At 44.5% G+C, this 17,776-nt stretch overlaps 1 protein-coding gene across 3 annotated transcripts in view; it reads left to right on the top strand.

Annotated features, from left to right (window-relative positions):
- The window catches only part of SHISA9 (shisa family member 9), a 281,487-nt gene that overhangs the window by 255,695 nt on the left and 8,016 nt on the right, over nucleotides 1–17,776 (top strand). Inside the window, exon 4 of one of the 3 annotated variants that reach the window (XM_039233555.1) lies at nucleotides 6,542–6,589. The exons of 1 other annotated variant lie outside the window; for it this stretch is intronic. In XM_039233555.1, coding sequence (XP_039089486.1) covers nucleotides 6,542–6,589 — 48 coding nt within the window. The remainder of the gene's footprint in view (nucleotides 1–6,541; nucleotides 6,590–17,776) is intronic. One more of the 3 variants, XM_039233556.1, reaches the window with a different exon arrangement.

Below are 17,776 nucleotides of genomic sequence, written 5' to 3'. Positions count from 1 at the left end.
ACAAATCACGCAGGCAGGAGTTCTGTAGTATGGAAGCAGCAGTCACAGCAAAACCAAACTTTGGGCAGATGGAGGGCTCGCAGACCACATGCTTGCTTTTATTATCAGCTACTTGTCTTCATTCCCTCCCTCGCTACCATGCGAGTCGATCCCATCAGAGATGGGATGCGAGTTGTTTGCTGACTGAGTCCCATGTCAAATTCCATTCCAGACAGACACCAGAAACCAAAGCCCAGACACTATGACATGTCTGTGATGCTGGTGGTGACCACGGTCTCCAAACACCAGAGGCAAAAGCAAGCATCTTGGTGGCCTGCCAGAGGGCCAAGCACATACTGGGAACTCTAAGCATTTCAGTCACCTCTATCTTTAGGAATTCATGTCTCCCTGTCTCCTACTGCTTCTAGATGGAGTCCCTCAAAGATGGGCGAACCAGATTCCTAGCACCAAGGGCACAGGCTGTGCAGATTGACATAGGCTTTTCTAAATCCCAAGACCTGCGAGAACCTATCTACTAGTTCCCATGTGGCGTGTTAAACTTCTACACCAAACTCAGCCCTCATATTCACCCCATGACCACAGATTCCCCCATTCCATATGCATGTTTGCACTGCATATGCATCCTAAGTGTGTTAAATAGACTCAAATATGGGGCGCCTGAGTGGCTCAGTCGGTTAAGTGCTCAATGTCAGCTCAGGTCATGATCTCACAGTTTTCAAGTTCAGAATTTGCACCGGGGTCCTGCCCACAGCACATGTCTGCACCGCATTTAGAGTTACATTTGCGGTATGAAAGTGTGTTTTGCCCTCCTTAAGTAACCCTTTCTTCCACAAAGGAAGGACTTCTGCAGTGTTTACTGAATGAAGGAATGCGCTCGTCTTTGGCATGAGTCAAAGCATAGCTCACTTGTACGGAAGTACCCCTAATCTTCTAGAAAACTCTGAAGGATCTTATTTAAAGAACCCTCCTCAAACGTGGATATGGTTGATATGCCCTTCTTCTTCTCTGTCCTTCCTCTCTGGCTGTTGTGGGGGTTCACAGACTTTACCTGAGTCGCCAATGGTCTTGTGACTCTCCAGTGAGTGGCAGTCCAGTGAGGAGCAAATTAAGGGACTGCCTGACCCACTGGGTTACCCAGATGTCCAGCATCTGCCTGCACAAGTGAAATGCAAATTCCAGACTAAGTGCTCTCCAAAGCATTCTTTATTAAGGCATAATTCACACCATGATGTGTGTGTGGATGATGAAATGCATTCCATTAATGAAATCATTACCACCCAGGAAAGAAGTTGTTTAAAAAATTGTTTGCTTTTGAGAGCTCTGCAACCTTTGATAAGCAGACACATTTTCTAAAAATTCCCAGTAAAGAAGGAAGGACTTTGACAGCCTTTAGGGTTAACTTCCAGGTTCAAAAATATCCCTGGAAAATAAATTTCTCTTGGCGGGTAGTTTGAGCCAGTCACTGAAACTCACTGACCTCAACTTCTTCGTGTGAAAAATGAGGAATGAATAGCGAGGAAATTTTAAAATAGAAAATGAAACAATTCCACTAATTCTAGTTATTAGAATACCATGGGCCATTAAATATGTCCCATCCATTCGCTGCTAACTCCAGAGAGAAAGGGGTGGTAACTGTTGGTTATTTTATTTTATTTTATTTTATTTTATTTTACTTTATTTTATTTGCTTGTTGACATCACACTCATTGATGTTAAATTTTTTTTTAATGATTATCTTTGAGAAAGAGAGAGACAGAGCATGAGAGGGGGAGGGGCAGAGAGAGACACACACAGAATCCAAAGCAGGCTCCAGGCTCCGAGCTGTCAGCACAGAGCCCGACACAGGACTCGAACCTGTGAACCATGAGGTCATGAGCCAAAGTTGAATGCTTAACTGACTGAGCCACCCAGGTGCCCAAATACACTCACTGAGGTTTAAATAAAACTCTTTTCTCTCTACAATTCAGAGATCTAGCGTGTGACTACAAAATGGTCTCTGTTCCCAAGGGGTTAACTCCCCATTTGTCAGCAAAAGATTAGTACACACTAGGGAAATGCTAGCAGCTAAACTACATTAGATTCTGTACAAGGAGATGTGATGGGGTTGGATTATCATTTGTTTCATTCGTTCATTCATTCACTTTTTAGCCATTTAATTGGGTGTCCCTTGATTGTAGTTCCCACTGAGGCAGGAACCAAGTCTGTCCCATCATCAATGCATCCCTAGCACCTAGTACCATGCCGAAGAACTTACAAGTGCTCCCAATAACTGTTTGTAAACTTAGTGAATTAGAGCATATGGTGGGCACCACATCAAGTCAGGAGCATGAGATGATCAGCAAGATGGTGGAATGTGGCATGGCCTCTGCCACTGGTAGGGACCGAGTTTAAGGCCTCACTAGATATTTTTAAGGTCTTTCAGAAATTACTTAACCTCCTCAGGTCTCAGTTTTCTCTTCTGTAAAATAGAGATAATAACAATACAGAGCTGATGGTTTGCTAGGAAGATTCAGCGATATAGTGCACAGAATGTGCTTAGCCTGGCATACGGTCAACCCTCAGTAATACTGCCACATATTAAAGCCTGGAGACCAGAATTGTTTGTTGGCCATATCTTCCCTCAGATCTCCAAGATATACTGGTGTCTTGATTAACATGCATTTGCTCAGACGTCGTTTTGAGGGAGGGAGAATTTATTCCAGTTTGATGGGAAAGACATACAAGGAAGCTAACTCACATTGAGGCTCTAATAAAAACAAACAAGCAAGAAAACAGCAAATGACTTTTCTGAGCTGTTGTAAGGACCAGCCATCAGCCAAACCTCTTTACTGCCCCATCTAGCCCGAACGACGAAGATCCAGACATATGGCTACTACAATCCATCAAAAAAGATTCAGTCTCATCCAACTGACTCTCCTTCCTAAGTCAGAAATGTGGGTTTAAACAGTTTAGTTACGTCCTCCACCATGACTGAGGACAAGAAATGTGTCTTGTGATAGACTGAGTCGAAATGAAACCTGAAGACTCAATTAAGCACACGAGTTCCCTGGCTTGAGCCACCTGTGTGATGGGTAGTTACGATGTAAAGAACCCACTTTATGGTTCCTCATAGGTCAATGTTGACAAGACAGAGGTGTTTGGGAAAATGTCCTGAAGGGTTACCTGCTGGTTCAAAGAGGGGTGGCTCCTGCCTCTAGAGCTGGAAAAAGAGCACACTTTCACATAATTTCTGATGGATCTTGCATACAGAAAATTGATGACACATTGGTGTTTATCTCCTGTTGGCCTCATGTCCAGTTTTTTTTCTCTGGGCACCTAAGACTTAAAGTCCTGACCACATGCCCTTTATTTTATTTATTTATTTTTTTAATATAATTTATTGTCAAGTTGGCTAACATACGCGTGTATGGTGTGCTCTCGGTTTTGGGGGTAGATTCCCATGATTCCTCGCTTACATATAACACCCTGTGTTCATCCCAACAAGTGTCCTCCTCAATGCCCATCACCCATTTTCCCATCTCCCCCAACCCCCCCATCAGCCCTCAGTTTGTTCTCTGTATTTAAGAGTCTTTTATAGTTTGCCTCCCTCCCTCTCTGTTTGTAACTATTTGCCCCCTTCCCTTCCCCCATGGTCTTAAGTTTCTCCAGTTCCACGTATGAGTAAAAACATAGGATATCTGTCCTCTGACTGACTTATTTCACTTAGCATAATACCCTCCATTTTCATCCACGTTGCTGCAAATGGCAGGATTTCATTCTTTCTCATTGACCTACATGCCCTTTAGATGCTTCATTGCAACCCTAGCTACTCAGTGAGAAAAAGAGACAGGGCATGCCAGCATTATTGGTAAAAGGCCGTGGTGCCTTCATTTTTCCATTAAAATTTTAAAAAGAGGATATCCTCTTTGTTGCTATTTGATAGACAAGGGGCTCTTTTGCCCAAATCATGTTACAGTTTCCAATGGCACTGTTTAAAACCATGGCAGTGAACTTCAACATGCAGGAATTTCTTCTTTTGTCTTGCTGTAGGAGTCATGTGTGAGAAACCTACATGATGCATGAGGCCTCAGCCATCGATTGACATCTACACATTTATATTTTTTTTAAGTTATGGCAAGAAGAAGGCTAACATCATTGAAGGCTCAAAACACTATACCTCTGGGGGAAGTATTGTTCCCAATGTTTTGCAAATGGTGAAACTAAGACTCAGGGTAGTTAAGCAATTTTTCCAGGGTCTTGCAGTAAGTGGCAGAGCCAAGAGTCATATTCAGGATTACCTGATTCAGAATCCCGTGTTCTTTCCATAAAATGATTCTGTATCTTCCAGAGAGCAATTTCTGGCATCAGAAGGCTATAAGCAGATCAAACCACAAAAAAAAAAAAAAAAAAAAAAAAAATGGGGAATTTTCCTCTTTTTTTTGGAGGATTATTTATATTGAATTGGGTTTTGTTTGTTTGTTTGAAGCTAAAAGTTTTCCCATAGTGCTGAGTATAATTGAGTATAATATATTTAAGTTATGCTCAGATAAGGTATAAGATCATAATTTTATAGTAGCATGATTGTTGAGAGATACATACTCTAGGATAACCAACATCCCTGTAAGGATAAGAAATATTTCGTCACCCAGAAGGTTCCCTCATGTTCCTTTCCTCTCGATGCCTTAGATCCATCCCTCTTTAATAAGTGTTTAATTTTTTCACCCAACAAATATTTATCTACTGTCAAGGTAGTGGCACCAAGCATGTAGTGGAACCTTATGTATATATTTGGAAGCCTATGTGCCTTCTGATTAAGTGTCCTTATTTTCAGCGGATTTATGAAAGAAAACTTGTTACCACCTTGCCAGAACTAAGACCTGCCTCAGGTAGGGGTAGAGGTGACCGTGACATGGTTCCTGTCTTCAAATGATGAACCTGGGTTAGGGGTAAGATGGCCTATTTGGCGTCCATGACTCAGTGACTCAGGCAGTCTTGTGTCCACCCACACAGGAAGATTTGGGGCCACATCACTATTTCCAGATGTCAATGAACCTGGCTCAGAGGGAGAAGAAACATCAAGTCATCCTGGGCGGGTCTCACTTAATTTTCACTTCTTCACTCTCCTGTCCCTCCGTTTCCCCTCTGTTGTCCGTTTCCCCTCTGTTGTGAGTAATGAGGGTGTTGAGTCCATATCCCCAGGGGGAATGTGGCAATTTGAGTGTCCTTTGGCCTGCCTAGGAGGCCAACCAGAAACGTTTAAATGAGGCCGGATCTGTGCTCTGTAATCTTTCACATCACACGGATTGTTCCCTGCCACTCCTCTCAGCTGGCAGCCTGATCTCTCTCTCTCTCTCTGGAAATTCTGCAAAAATGCTGAGAACTTGGCCTTTTCAGGTAGATTCCTAAGAAAGGAAAGGGGAGCCAGGGGCTCACACTGATTGGTTAGGCCTCCAACCAATGGGCAGAGGCTGCTGCCCAGCCCCGTGAGCATGTTTGCCCTGCTTTGAGTAAAACCCAATCTTACAGAGAAGGTCTAGCAAAGACAGGCTTAGGGTGTAGCCATCGCCCTTCTTACCATTCTTTACTTTATGGAAGGGGTTACTAGGGAGCTCTCTTAATAAAGTGCACCCAGGGCGCATTCGGCACACGTGAAATGAAATTCAACTTGGAGAAACTGATTTATAAACAAAATTCCAAGCATTATGGGATGCTTAAATAGCAATCCTGAATTTAGGGGATTTTCCCTGTAGCATTTAGGGGAATTTCCCTCCCTTAGGAGAAATGACTTCATGGAGAAACTTGATTTCATTTGCTCATTCATTCATTCAACAGTATTTTTCTTTTAATGTTTATTTTTGAGAGAGAGATCAAGGGAAGGGCAGAAAGAGAGGGAGACAGGCTTCAAAGGGGACTCTGTGCTGACAATAGAGAGCTGGATGTGGGGCTCAGACTTACAAACCCTGAGATCATGACCTGAGCCAAAGTCAGATGCTTAACCGACTGAGTCACCCAGGTGCCCCATCATGTTTTCCATAGACTGTGTGCAAGGGCAGCCCGTATCCCTAGGGGGCCTGCCACCCAGCCTGTAACGTTGCAGTCAGCAGAGCCTGTCCCAACCTTGGATTTGGAGCTAATAAACCCCCCTCCCAACTTTTTCAGGTGAGAGATTGCAGTAAACCAGGATCAAAATGGATCTTTTGTCAACAAAGTGTTGTCGTTAGCCAAGTGACCTCATGCAACTCAAATTTTCCTTTCTTTCTTAGAGGGTTGAGACTTAGAGCCAGATTCACTGCCTAAGAAATCTCTTCCTAACGTAACAGAAAGCATCTAGGCCTTCTTCAGAGGACTTCTTCTGACCCTCTGTTGGGTGTTATCGTGATACTGCAGAAGGAGGTGGGCACAGAATCATACTTGCACATTTGGTCTCTCACCCTGTTCCCCAGGGCCCTGAGGCCTGCTCCCCACCTGCCTTGGAGGCTGCATCTGTGGCCACCAGCAGGTGAGGGCAGCGGACACGAGAAGCCAGCCAGCAAATCAGCGTCTCTCGATTGTTATTTTTTTAGGAAGTTCTGATGGTGACTGGGCAGTGGCGACACTTAAGTCACCAAAAGGTACTGTACAGCTTTTTCTAGCTCTTTTGTCTAGGTGTTGTCACATTTGACATGATTCAGTGAAGACACAAAGTGTCCTGGTGTCTGTGTGTGACCCAGTGCCACACGTGTGTCCCCGTTGGGTGGACCTGCAAGTCCGTCTAAGTTCTAGCGTGTAGGTGTTCGTGTGTGTGTACACGCGTGCTCGTGTGTGTGATGTATCTGTACTCTGGGCTGTTGTTGAAGAATGTGCTACCCCCCACTTCTCAATATTCATTTCCTGAAGGATCAGACACCATCCCAGGTAAGACATCCAGGAAATGTTGGTTTTTCTCAGAAAGCAGCACAAGCAACCTAGCAAAACACAAGGGGAATTAGTGCAGGGGAGAAGACACACCTTCGGACACAGAGGTAAACAGAGTCAGGTTCTTGGCTCTGGGTATTGGGGATTATTTAGCCTTTTCTCTCTCTTCAGCTTTCCTGAGGTGGTATGGGGAGAATCAGGAGTAGGTCACGTGCAGTCTGTGAGTTTAACCAGCTGGGTGGCTGGACCAGGAGGTAGCTAGCACCTTCTCACTCCCTACCAGGTGCCAAACAGAGTACTGGCCCTTTGCATCAGTTTGTCACCAAATTCTTCAATGACCCAGCTGTGCAGGCAGTGTCCTGCCCCTTTAGCATTTGGGACACGGGCATCTGAGGGAGAGTGTCTCACTAACGTCCAGAGCTGCTAAGTGCTGGAGCTGTAGTTTGGACCCGCGTCTGTCTGACTCGCATGCCTGGGTTATTTCCCACCTGGATGTGATGGGAGCAGCTCTTTTCAGAACAGAAGGGAAATTCATTCTCTTCTGCTTTCATTCCATTTGCTCTGTTGGATTTGGTGGTGGGGAGGATGTCACTGACCCAAGGCGGTGGAGGCAGAACTCTTTGGTAACCTTGGACTGAGGAAATTAGAAGGCCTCACAGTGCTCTAGGCAGGATACTAGCAGCATCATTTTCGCATTCTCGAAAGATAGTTTTGGTTTTCAAGTAGAAACGGGATTAGGGGCAAGTGGCCCAGAGGTGGGGCCACTTCCAGGGAGGTTCTTGCGGTTACCCAGGTGGGCGGTGGTTTGAGCTGTGGTGGGTAGAGAACACAGAAGACAATGAAGTGGAAGACCAGTACAGGATAGTAGATGGTCATGAGTGTGTGCCTGTGAGCAGGGAGGAGGGAGCCGTGGGCCCTCACTGGTTCTCACATTTCAATGCTTGAGCAGCATCAGCCTCCCTCAGAGGATTTTTTTGTTTTGTTTTGTTTTGTTTTGTTTTGGGTTTTGTTTTTTTTGGGGGGTTTTTTTTTTTGGCATTTAAAAACAGGTTTATTCCCACATGATGTTTGTTTTTTTGTTTTTTTTTTTTACAAATAGTCTATTGTCAAATTAGTTTCCACATAACACCCAGTGCTCATCCCCACAAGTGCCCTCCTCCATGCCCATCCCCCCCTCTCCCCCACATCCATCAGTCCTCAGTTTTTGTCAGCATTCAGGAGTCTCTCATGGTTTGCCTCTCTCCCTTTCCCCCACCATTTCCCCCCTTCTTCTCCCCTTGTTCCTCAGTTAAGTTCCTCCTAATCCTCCTATATGTGCAAACATGTGATATTTGTCCTTCTCTGCCTGACTTATTTCGCTAAGCATAACACCCTCAAGGTCCATCCATGTTGCTACACATGGCCAGATTTCATCGTTTCTCATTGCCATGTAGTATTCCATGGTATAGATAAACCACATCTTCTTGATCCATTCGTCCGTTGATGGACACTTAGGCTCGATTTCCATGTTTTGGCTATTGTGGAGAGTGCTGCTATGAACATTGGGGTACATGTGCTCCTATGCATCAGCATTTCTGTATCCCTTGGGTAAATTCCTAGCAGTGCTATTGCTGGGTCATAGGGGAGTTCTAGTGTTAGTTTCCTGAGGAACCTCCACACTGTTTTCCAGAGGGGCTGTACCAGTTTACATTCCCACCAACAGTGTAACCCAAATTCCTGGGCCCCATCCCAGAGCTTCTGATTCACTGGGCTTTGGGTGGGGCCCGAGGAGTTGATTGTCAACAGGTTCCCAGGCAATGCTGCTGGCTTAGGGACCACACTTTAAAAACCACCACAGTAGAGAAATCTTGCTGGGGAACTAGCACCCTCTGGTTAGGTCTCTAAGGATCGTCCTGTGGGCTGAAGGTTCTGAAGAGGGGAGTCTGACCAGGTCTCAGAGGCTCAGAAACAACCTGAGCTCTGGGGGGATCACAGGAGGGAAGGAGACGCACTGTATTCCCATATCCAGAGAGAGAGCTGTAGACCCACGAGTCTGGTGAGGATCCCTTTGACTACACGGTTGTTGCCTTGAGAGAGGCAGATTTTTGGGTCTTGCATTAGGTAATAACTGTTCACATGTCAACATCCATTTTTAGAAATGCAAACAATTTGGAACATGACAGACCTACTAATTTGAGGCATAAACTTTTTTTTTCTCTCTCCCATGTGAAAAACAAAGTCATTATGATTCCCGTGACAGTATTTGGAGGCAGTCAGCACCTCTGTCCTTATATCAGTTTATTGTTGTCTGATGCATTTAGGAAATATTTCAGGATGCGTTGAAAGCAAGGGCTTGGAAGCTGTTTTTCCACCCAGACTGGGCTAATTTCAGCTGTCCTGTTAAATGCATCTTTATTTATCCTGTCTTGTCTAGGGAGGAGGAAAAGGGTCTCAGAGTTGGCCAGACCCAAGTTCCTCTGGGGTCACTGATCTTTCTCTAGCGTTCTACACTCAACCTCCAGACACTGAGTCTACATAAGGCATGATAACAAGGTTGGGGAGTTTGGATGGCCCCTGCCTCCCAGATTCTGCTCCCTCCTCAAAAGGGAGACACATACAAGGTGTGATGAACTTAGCCCCAGAAATTCCTGACTTCCAGTCACAGGCTCATCATTCAATACTCTTGTGACCCTCAGCACAATGGCCAACCCCTGATTCCCTGTTTTCTGATCTACAAAATGGAGATCACGCTATCACCTACTGCCCAGGTTGTTGCGAAGATGAGGTAACGTGTACAACACATGTCATGGTGCCTGGTGTATAGGAAGTGATAACCACATGAAGGCTATTACTGGCATCATTATGACTATTTTCAAGTGAGCAAATTAAGGGCTCTGGAAAATCTCGTGGTAACAGAAACTGTCAGACTCTACCACATCATTTCCGAATCACTTTTGATGTCTGGTCTCTCTTCTCTTTGGGAAAAGCAGTTAACATCATCACATCCAGGAGCATGAATGTGGCTAGAAACCCACTCTGTGAACATGGGGCAGGAAGGAGCAGAGAAGTAGGCAGAGCTGGGGGAGGTTGGTGAAGGAATGGGGTAGCTGCCTAGAAGAAAGGACAAGGGCCCTAAAGACACAAGTTTCCTGTTTCTACCTGCATTGTCTATAATTCCCTTTGGGGGGGGTGAACGATATCTGCCAGGGTGGGACATGGCAAACCCATCACAACAGTTTGCACTATTCATTTTTCTCTACATGAGGTTTCTCACGCACACTGCCCCCTAGTGGCCCTTGCTGTTGTTCTGCCCATGCCCAGCCCTGGGAAATCCTGTAAAAGTTGTTGACAACGTACCAGGGAAGACACTACCCCCTGAAGCCCAGTGGACTTTCCCTGTCAGCACAAAGCCATGTCTTTTGAGATCTGGTTATTTTGAAAAATGAATATTTGAACCTGACCTATCGCTTGGCCCAGTGGAGCACTGAACTTGGAGGAAACTACCAGCATGGTACTCAATACTATGTTACAATCACTCTGGCTCTGATCAGAAGCAGACCATGCGCTCTCACACAAGCCACTCACGTGCACTGAACACCCATTTCTACCATTTCCAAAAGAGAGGTAATGAAAATCCACACTCCATCGTGTTTGGGGGAGTAATTTTATGTGACAGTACAATACACATCAATAGTGACAATGAAGAAAATGCACTTTACTCAATCTTTTTGCTTTTATGGATGAGGGAACCAAGTCCCCTGAGATAAATGAGACTGCCCAAAGCCACACAGGAAAATTGTATCATTTCCAGGATGTGGACGCAAGTCTTCGAAGAATGGCTTAAAGACTGGACTCAGAATCTTTGGAAATGCTTGTTCCAAATGCAGATCCTTTGCACATATTGCAAAGAAACCGGAGCCACTGGATGTGGGGTCTCAACATCTTTTCTTCATTTTTCATTCTTTTTTTTTTTTTTTTTTCATTTTGTAACTGCACCTTCTGGATAATTCTGTACACACTGAAGTGCGGACCTACCTTTTCCAAGACCTAATCCCTAGACAGTTTGCCCTAGAACTCCAATTCCACATGCCAGCATTCTTCCAAACATGAATATTTTTGGTGTTTGCCGAAATAAAACTGTTTTCTTAATTGGGAGTTTGACCTGGAGGCCCCAGATGGAAAGCAGGAATGTTAGAGGCAACAGTCTTGGATTTGGTGTCCTGCCCTGACACTCATCAGCTGTGGCAGAGAAATTTGGTGGCCAAATTACTCAGTGTCTCTGGGCCTTAGTTTCCACTTCCCATGGAAAAGATGATAGTCATCTTTTCCTTGTCATCTATCTTTAAGAGGGTTTAAGTGAGTTAATATCAGTGAAATGGCCGAGATGATGTCCAGTACAGAGTAGATACTCAGCAAATTCCAGTCCTTTTTTTTTCCAAAGAATATTGATGTAGCTTAGTAATAAATGTTTGTCCAAGAGATGCTAGAGAAGGCACAAAACAGTAGAAAACGTGTAATTTGGGTTGCAATTCTGTCATGGTGCACGCAGTTTGGGTAAGGACCCACGTAAAGACAACCTTAAAACATGACTTCATGAAATTAAGCCTTTTGCAATTTGCTGATTTGGGTTATGGGTTTGCTGGTGAGCAGCAGGGTTCAGAGCAGGTGGAGGATAGGGAGGGGATTTGTATTTAATAAAAATCAAATCCCACTAGCTCCCAAGTATGGCCTCTTTTAAAAGCACACAGTGAGCACTGGAGTTTTGATGAGCTTCTCTGGGAACCCATAGAGCATGGGGGTATTCTCTGCTTTGCAGAGAAGGCTGCCATGGTAAGACTGCAATAAACATTTTTGCTAGTTTGAAAATATGCCCCTTGGAGGCTAAGCCAGCTAGATATTCATTTCAAACTTCCCTGGCATCTTGCATGGTACCCATGGCAGAGTAGACACTCAAAATGCATTTTATTAACAAATTATTAAGTTGGGCATAGCATTTTAAGGGAATTCTGCAGTCTTTTCAGAAGAGGCAATGGGAAATGGATAAACTAACCAGATGGAAGTCCAGGAGACCTGTGTTCTAAATCCATTGCTGCTTCTACTCAGTTTGAAATCCCTGAGCCCACAGCTTCATTTTCTCTCTTATAGAATGGAAGGTTAGGGATCATTGATCTCCTTGGCCCTTCTATCTCTATAACTACAGATCCCAGGCTTTGCTCTGTTTGGCTTGCCTTGTCACGTGCCCACCTCTGAACAAATAGCTATGGTAAGGGCAATGTAATGGGTCGATTACAGTTACGGGGGAATAGCTGGGAGTGGCAGAGTGGAGGGGTATGTTACCCAAACCATGTGGATCAACAGTAGGAGACAGGTAGATTCCCTGCCTGAAAATAGGGAGCTTTTCCTGGAAGTAGAGTGGGTAAATGATTGCTATTTGTATCAGTAGTCTTCCCACAATAATGCTACGTAACAAGTGACCCCAAACCTTATGGTTTAACATTTATTTAGCAGCATTTACTGAGATCAGGTGTCCATGTGCCAGTGACTTATACTGATATGGAAGATTCTCCACATCTCAGCTGAGTTGACTCATCTACCTGGGAGGTGGCTGGATGTTGGCTGATCTAGGCTGGTTTCAGGTGGAGTGACTGGGGTGACTTGGCTCTGCTCCAGATGTCTCATCCTCAGAGAGGGTAGCGTAGACATCTCATGATGATGACGTAGGTGCAAAAGAGGAACCCAAAGCCAGCAAGAACTTTTTCAAACTTCTGTTATGTCCTGTCTTCTACCATTCATTAATCACACAGATGAACTCAGAATCTGCTGGTGAGGGGAAAAGATCTTCCTCTTTTGGGGTGAGTTTCAAAGTCATGTAACAAGAGCTTGGATATAGGGACAGGTGAAGAATTGAAGTCGTTCATGCATGGACCTAACATAGGATCCCAAACTTTACGATTCTCTTTGAGATGGCCCTTTGCCTATAGCATTTTGGAAGGAGGTACATAGGATTAAAGATAGTTAACCTTTATTTGCTTCATTAAACAAAACAAAACAAAAAAAAAACACCAGTTGTGTAAAATTTCACCAGAGGGGAGGTTGATCAGAAGACAAACTACACAAAGAAATTTCTGAAAAGAAATATCTCCATCTGTGGAGGAGCAGTACAGCATGCACGGAAGGACAGTGATCAAGTGCAATTTCCATCCAGGGCCATTCTGTGCGGGGGGCCTCTGTGGTCAGCCATGGCTGGAGTCCATCTTTGTTCAACAGCCTTTCAGAAAGAGGTGACTGCATTGCAGGACTGCCTAAGGAAGAGACAAAAGACCTGCAGGCTTCGAGCCTGTCAGCAACACAGAGGGCTCCCCGGAGTTCACAACCAAGGGGCTCACAGCATAGCCTGGACACCTTTGGTGCAACGCCTAAGCCAGGCACTGTTTCACAATCCTCTCCAGCAAAGGCACTGGGAGCCCTCAGGGTTTAAGACCAAAAAAAAAAGTCCAGGCTCCTGGACTCCCCTTGACAATTTTTTTTTTTCTTAGAGAGATATAGGACTTCAAGAAATACATGAATGCCAGAAGAAAGCCTGGAGCCCTTAGCTTTATTATGACCTGGTTCAAATGTGACTTGCCCTCCTTGTGCCTCTTCAGCAAGGCCCAGAACCAGGTGAAATGGGGCAACGAGGCTAATTCGCCATAGAGACAAACCTTCTCATCTCCTCCCTGGCCCTCTCCTGTCTGAGAAGCTAGGCTTTTTTCCCCACTGCCTTTCTTGTTTCTGCCTGCTGAGACAGTTTCAGGAACCTGCACAGATTTATAGAATGCATTTTAAAAGAAGAGAGAAATACCTGGGCATTTTTTAAAACACGGACTGTCCCCGCGTTTGCTTTTTAATTTAGCTTGTGGTGGAGGTAAAAGAAGTAGAGACCCAGAAAATATTCCTGTGGAAGTAAAAAGCAAATACTGTTCTACTGAACCAAAAGCCCCTCCAGCTACTGAGGCTTGAGAGAAAGAAGTATATCTCTCTGGTATAGTCCCGAGGAGGGAGGTGGTACAGGTTGGTGGGGAGCTCAACTCCAAACTGTCACTTGGGGGACCCAGGTTCCTCCAACACTGTTTCTCTACCACCCTCTACCGGATTGTCCTCAGCTGCATTGTTAAAGCTAGTGGCTATCATAGCCTATGAGAAGGCAGAAGAGAGGACACACAGGGGAAGGGATTTTCTTGAAGCAAGTAAGGTGAAGTGAAAATTGGGTGCATCACTTTTGCTCACCTTGCACGGGCAGGAGATGAACCACATGGCCAAACTGAGCTTCCAAAAAGGCTGAGGAAATGTAGCTCGGAGCTGGGTGCACAAGAGAAAAAGGTAGAAAGAGACTCAAGAAACAAGTGACCACGTGCTACACCTTCCCAGGTAAGAGCATGCATTTAAGGAGTCCTGCCTTGTGTCACGCATTTAAGGAAGCCTGGTGTAGGATTCAAAACCAACACTTTGGCTCTCTGTCATTACTGAAGGTGATTGCTGGTTTACCTGCCTTGTCTCCTCTATGCCTATACTGCATCCTGCGAAGTCAATTTTACTATCTCCATATGATTTTCTTTTACTTGCGAACAATGACAGCAACAGCAGCTATCATCTGTTGAATACCTACTATGAGGCCATGACATTGGTACTGTGTATTCCCTTCGGTACCCTCAAACCCTTGTCACATAATCATTGTTTTTTATTTTTAATTTTATTGGGAAAATGTAGAGAGCTCAGGTAACTTGCCCAAGGTCTCCAGCTTGTAAGTGGAAGAGCTGGAATCCCAAATCCATCTTCTTTCAAAGGTTAGGCTCTTTCTGCCATCTTGTAAGGAAGAATTTATGGTCACAAAAATCAGGTGGGCATTCTTCCAGACATTACTAGATTCTTCCAGACCTGATGCACTGCATCCTTCAAGCTATAACCTCATTAATCCTTCTTTTTTCTCTCAGTAATCCTTCTAATTCCCAGAACTTAATGCTGAAACCTTGCCTTTTGAGTCTCAGAGCTCTGTCTGCTATCGCTGACAAGAGCCTGGTGTAGGATTCAAAACCCACACTTTGGCTCTCTGTCATTACTGAAGGTGATTGCTGCTCTCTGGGTGATGGGGAGGGGGATAGTAGAAGCACACACACAAAAAAGAAATATTGGGTAATATCTCAAAATATCCCACTATATTGAGGGTATCAGTGTGACGTAGTTTGAAGAGCCCAGGCCACCACATCTGCCTTATTGGGTTATGGTGGGGTGGAGGCCAGCTATATGACATAATATGGAGTGTGCCTGGCCCTGAGTGATGATGAAGGGAGTTCCATCTTCTCTCAGTTCTGTGAGAAGTGAATGATTCTTTCCAGCTCAGCTCTAGGATAGGTGGCCTCCTTTTAGTCAATGCCCCTCAGAGATGCCAAGACCTGTGCAGGAGCCAACCTGAATGCTGGAAGAGCCACAACGTGGCAGGGAGAGTCTCATGTCACCCCCAGCTCCCTCCTCCTTACCTCAAAGAAGAAGATAAACATAGTTTGCCATAGGAAGGAATTTGGGGCTTTGTTAAACTTCCTGTGATGACATGTTGGTACTTCCTCTTGAGACTATGATACTTACCTGTACACCCCATTCCCTGATGTTTGAAGAGGAGGAATCAAGAAAAGTGGTTTCTCTGCATAATACTCTCTCCACCCTCCATTTTCTTTAGTTTTAAGGGGATGTTTTCCCACAGATAAAACCTTGTTAAGGAAATAAGACTATTCTCTATAAGGCAGACAACGTAACCAGTAAAGTGGTGAGTGCCATAGCCTCAAATTCACAGATTCTGGGATACCTGGAATTCAGCCCGGTGTCCTGGGTTCAAATCCCAGTGCCATGGCTTGGACAAGTTGCCAAAGCTCTGTAGCCTCAGTTTCCCCATTTATAAAATGAGACTGACGATGGCACCTACCTCAGTAATATATTAAGAGTATTAAACAAGCTAAAAAATTCCCTAGCCAAGTATCTAGAACAGGGCACCCACTTAATAAAGATGAGCTTTTACTCAGTTTACCACTGGGGAAGCTGGGAGGGAGGCCAGATTTCTGCTCTAGTGAAGCAGTCTCTAACCAGTCCCTGCCTCCTTCACCCAACTTCATCCTGCTGCCTTCAACGAACCGCTATGGAGCAGTCATGCCCCTACAAGACTATGGCCAAGGATATGGAGCTGGGCAGCAACCAGGTTCTCCTGCCCCAGAAATAAAGGAACTTAACCCCTGCTTTAGTCCTTCAATTCCTATAAAGCACAGGGCATAGGTCAGTCTTCTGTGATACGGACTGTGTATCAATCAGTGTTCTCCAGAGAAACTGAACTGTGTCCATATGTATATAGACACACACCCCCATATATATATACACACACACACATACATACCCTATTATTTATATATATTCATATATATCACACATAAATACGATATATATATTATTGGTTTGAAGCAATTCCCCATAATAAATCTCTTCTCATATATATGTATATATAGATGAATATTATAAATATTCATATATATGAAAAATAGGATATATTTATATATGAAAGGAGATTTATTATGGGGAATCAGCTCATGTGATTATGGAGGCTGAGAAGTCCCATGAACTATTGTCTGCAAGCTTGAAACTTAGCAAAGCCAGTGGGGTGATTTCAGTCCAAGTCTGAAAGCTTGAAAGCCAGGGGAGCTTATGGGGTAACTCCCAGTCTGGGAATAGAAAACCAATGCCAGGAAGTCAGGAAGGACATGGAGCCTCCCTTCCTCTGATTTTTGTTGTATTTGGTCCCTCAACACATTAGATAATTCCCACCTACATTGGAAAGGGAAATCTACTTTACTGAGTACATCCAGAAATACCTTCACAGGAATACCCAGAAATAAAATTTAACCCAGAGACCCTGTGGACCCCATTCTAGTTGACACATAAAATTAACCGTCACAGACTAGATGGCCTGAACAGGAGACATTCTGCCCATTTCTAATATTCTAGAGAATGTCATTGGAATATGAAATATTTCCAGTGCTTTCTTGCCTTCATCAGATGAATCATTGTACCCCTACTATGTGTCAGACACTGGGCTAGGTGTTGGAGATAAAGTAGTGAACAGAGCTGATATGGGCCTCTACCCTAATTGGAGATTATATTTTAGCCAAGGTAGACAGACAGTAACCAAGTAACTAAGAAAGATGATTTCATAAAATGATCCAGGCTAAGAATATGCAAAATGGGGAGAAGCGATGAGGCAACCAGGGGAGGAGAGGACTCTCTTTTGACTGGGTCATCAAGAGGAATTTTATAAGGAAGTGACCTTTGATCAGAGAACGAAATGAGCAGAAGGATCCACATACACAACCAAAATGAAGAGCCTCTGGGCAACTAGGACGGGATCCAGTGGCTCTGACATGGAGAAAAAGCTTGGTACATTCAGGAACAGAAAGGACTCCTGTGTCTACTGGGTTGAAGAGTATCCCTCCAAATCTGTACCACTCGGAAACTTAGAACATCACCCAACACTGGGAAGTACGGTGTTTGCAGATGTAACAAAGGAAGGTGAGGTCATACTAGATTCAAACGGATCCTAATGCAATGCCTGGTGTCCTTAGAAGAAGAGGAAAATTTGGACACATGGACCCATACACGGGATGGCCAGGCAGAGTCCAAGGCACAGATGCAAAAGGCAAGGAACGCCAAGGATTGTGGCAACCACCAGAGGCTAGAAGAAGCAAGGAAGGACCCTCCACTAGAGCCCGCAGGGGGAACATGGCCCTGCTGAGACTTTGATTTCAGACTTCTGGAATCTGAAAGAATAAATTTCTGTGGTTTTAAGCCACCCAGTTTGTGGTAATTTGTTATGGAAGCCCTGGAAAACGAATACACTCTGTGACAGGTTCATA

Source organism: Hyaena hyaena, unplaced genomic scaffold, assembly GCF_003009895.1.
Source record: "Hyaena hyaena isolate Hyena2069 unplaced genomic scaffold, ASM300989v1 scaffold_76, whole genome shotgun sequence".
Lineage (NCBI taxonomy): Eukaryota > Metazoa > Chordata > Mammalia > Carnivora > Hyaenidae > Hyaena > Hyaena hyaena.
The sequence above is the reverse complement of the archived record's forward strand: the minus strand, read 5'-3'. Positions and strand labels throughout refer to the sequence as shown.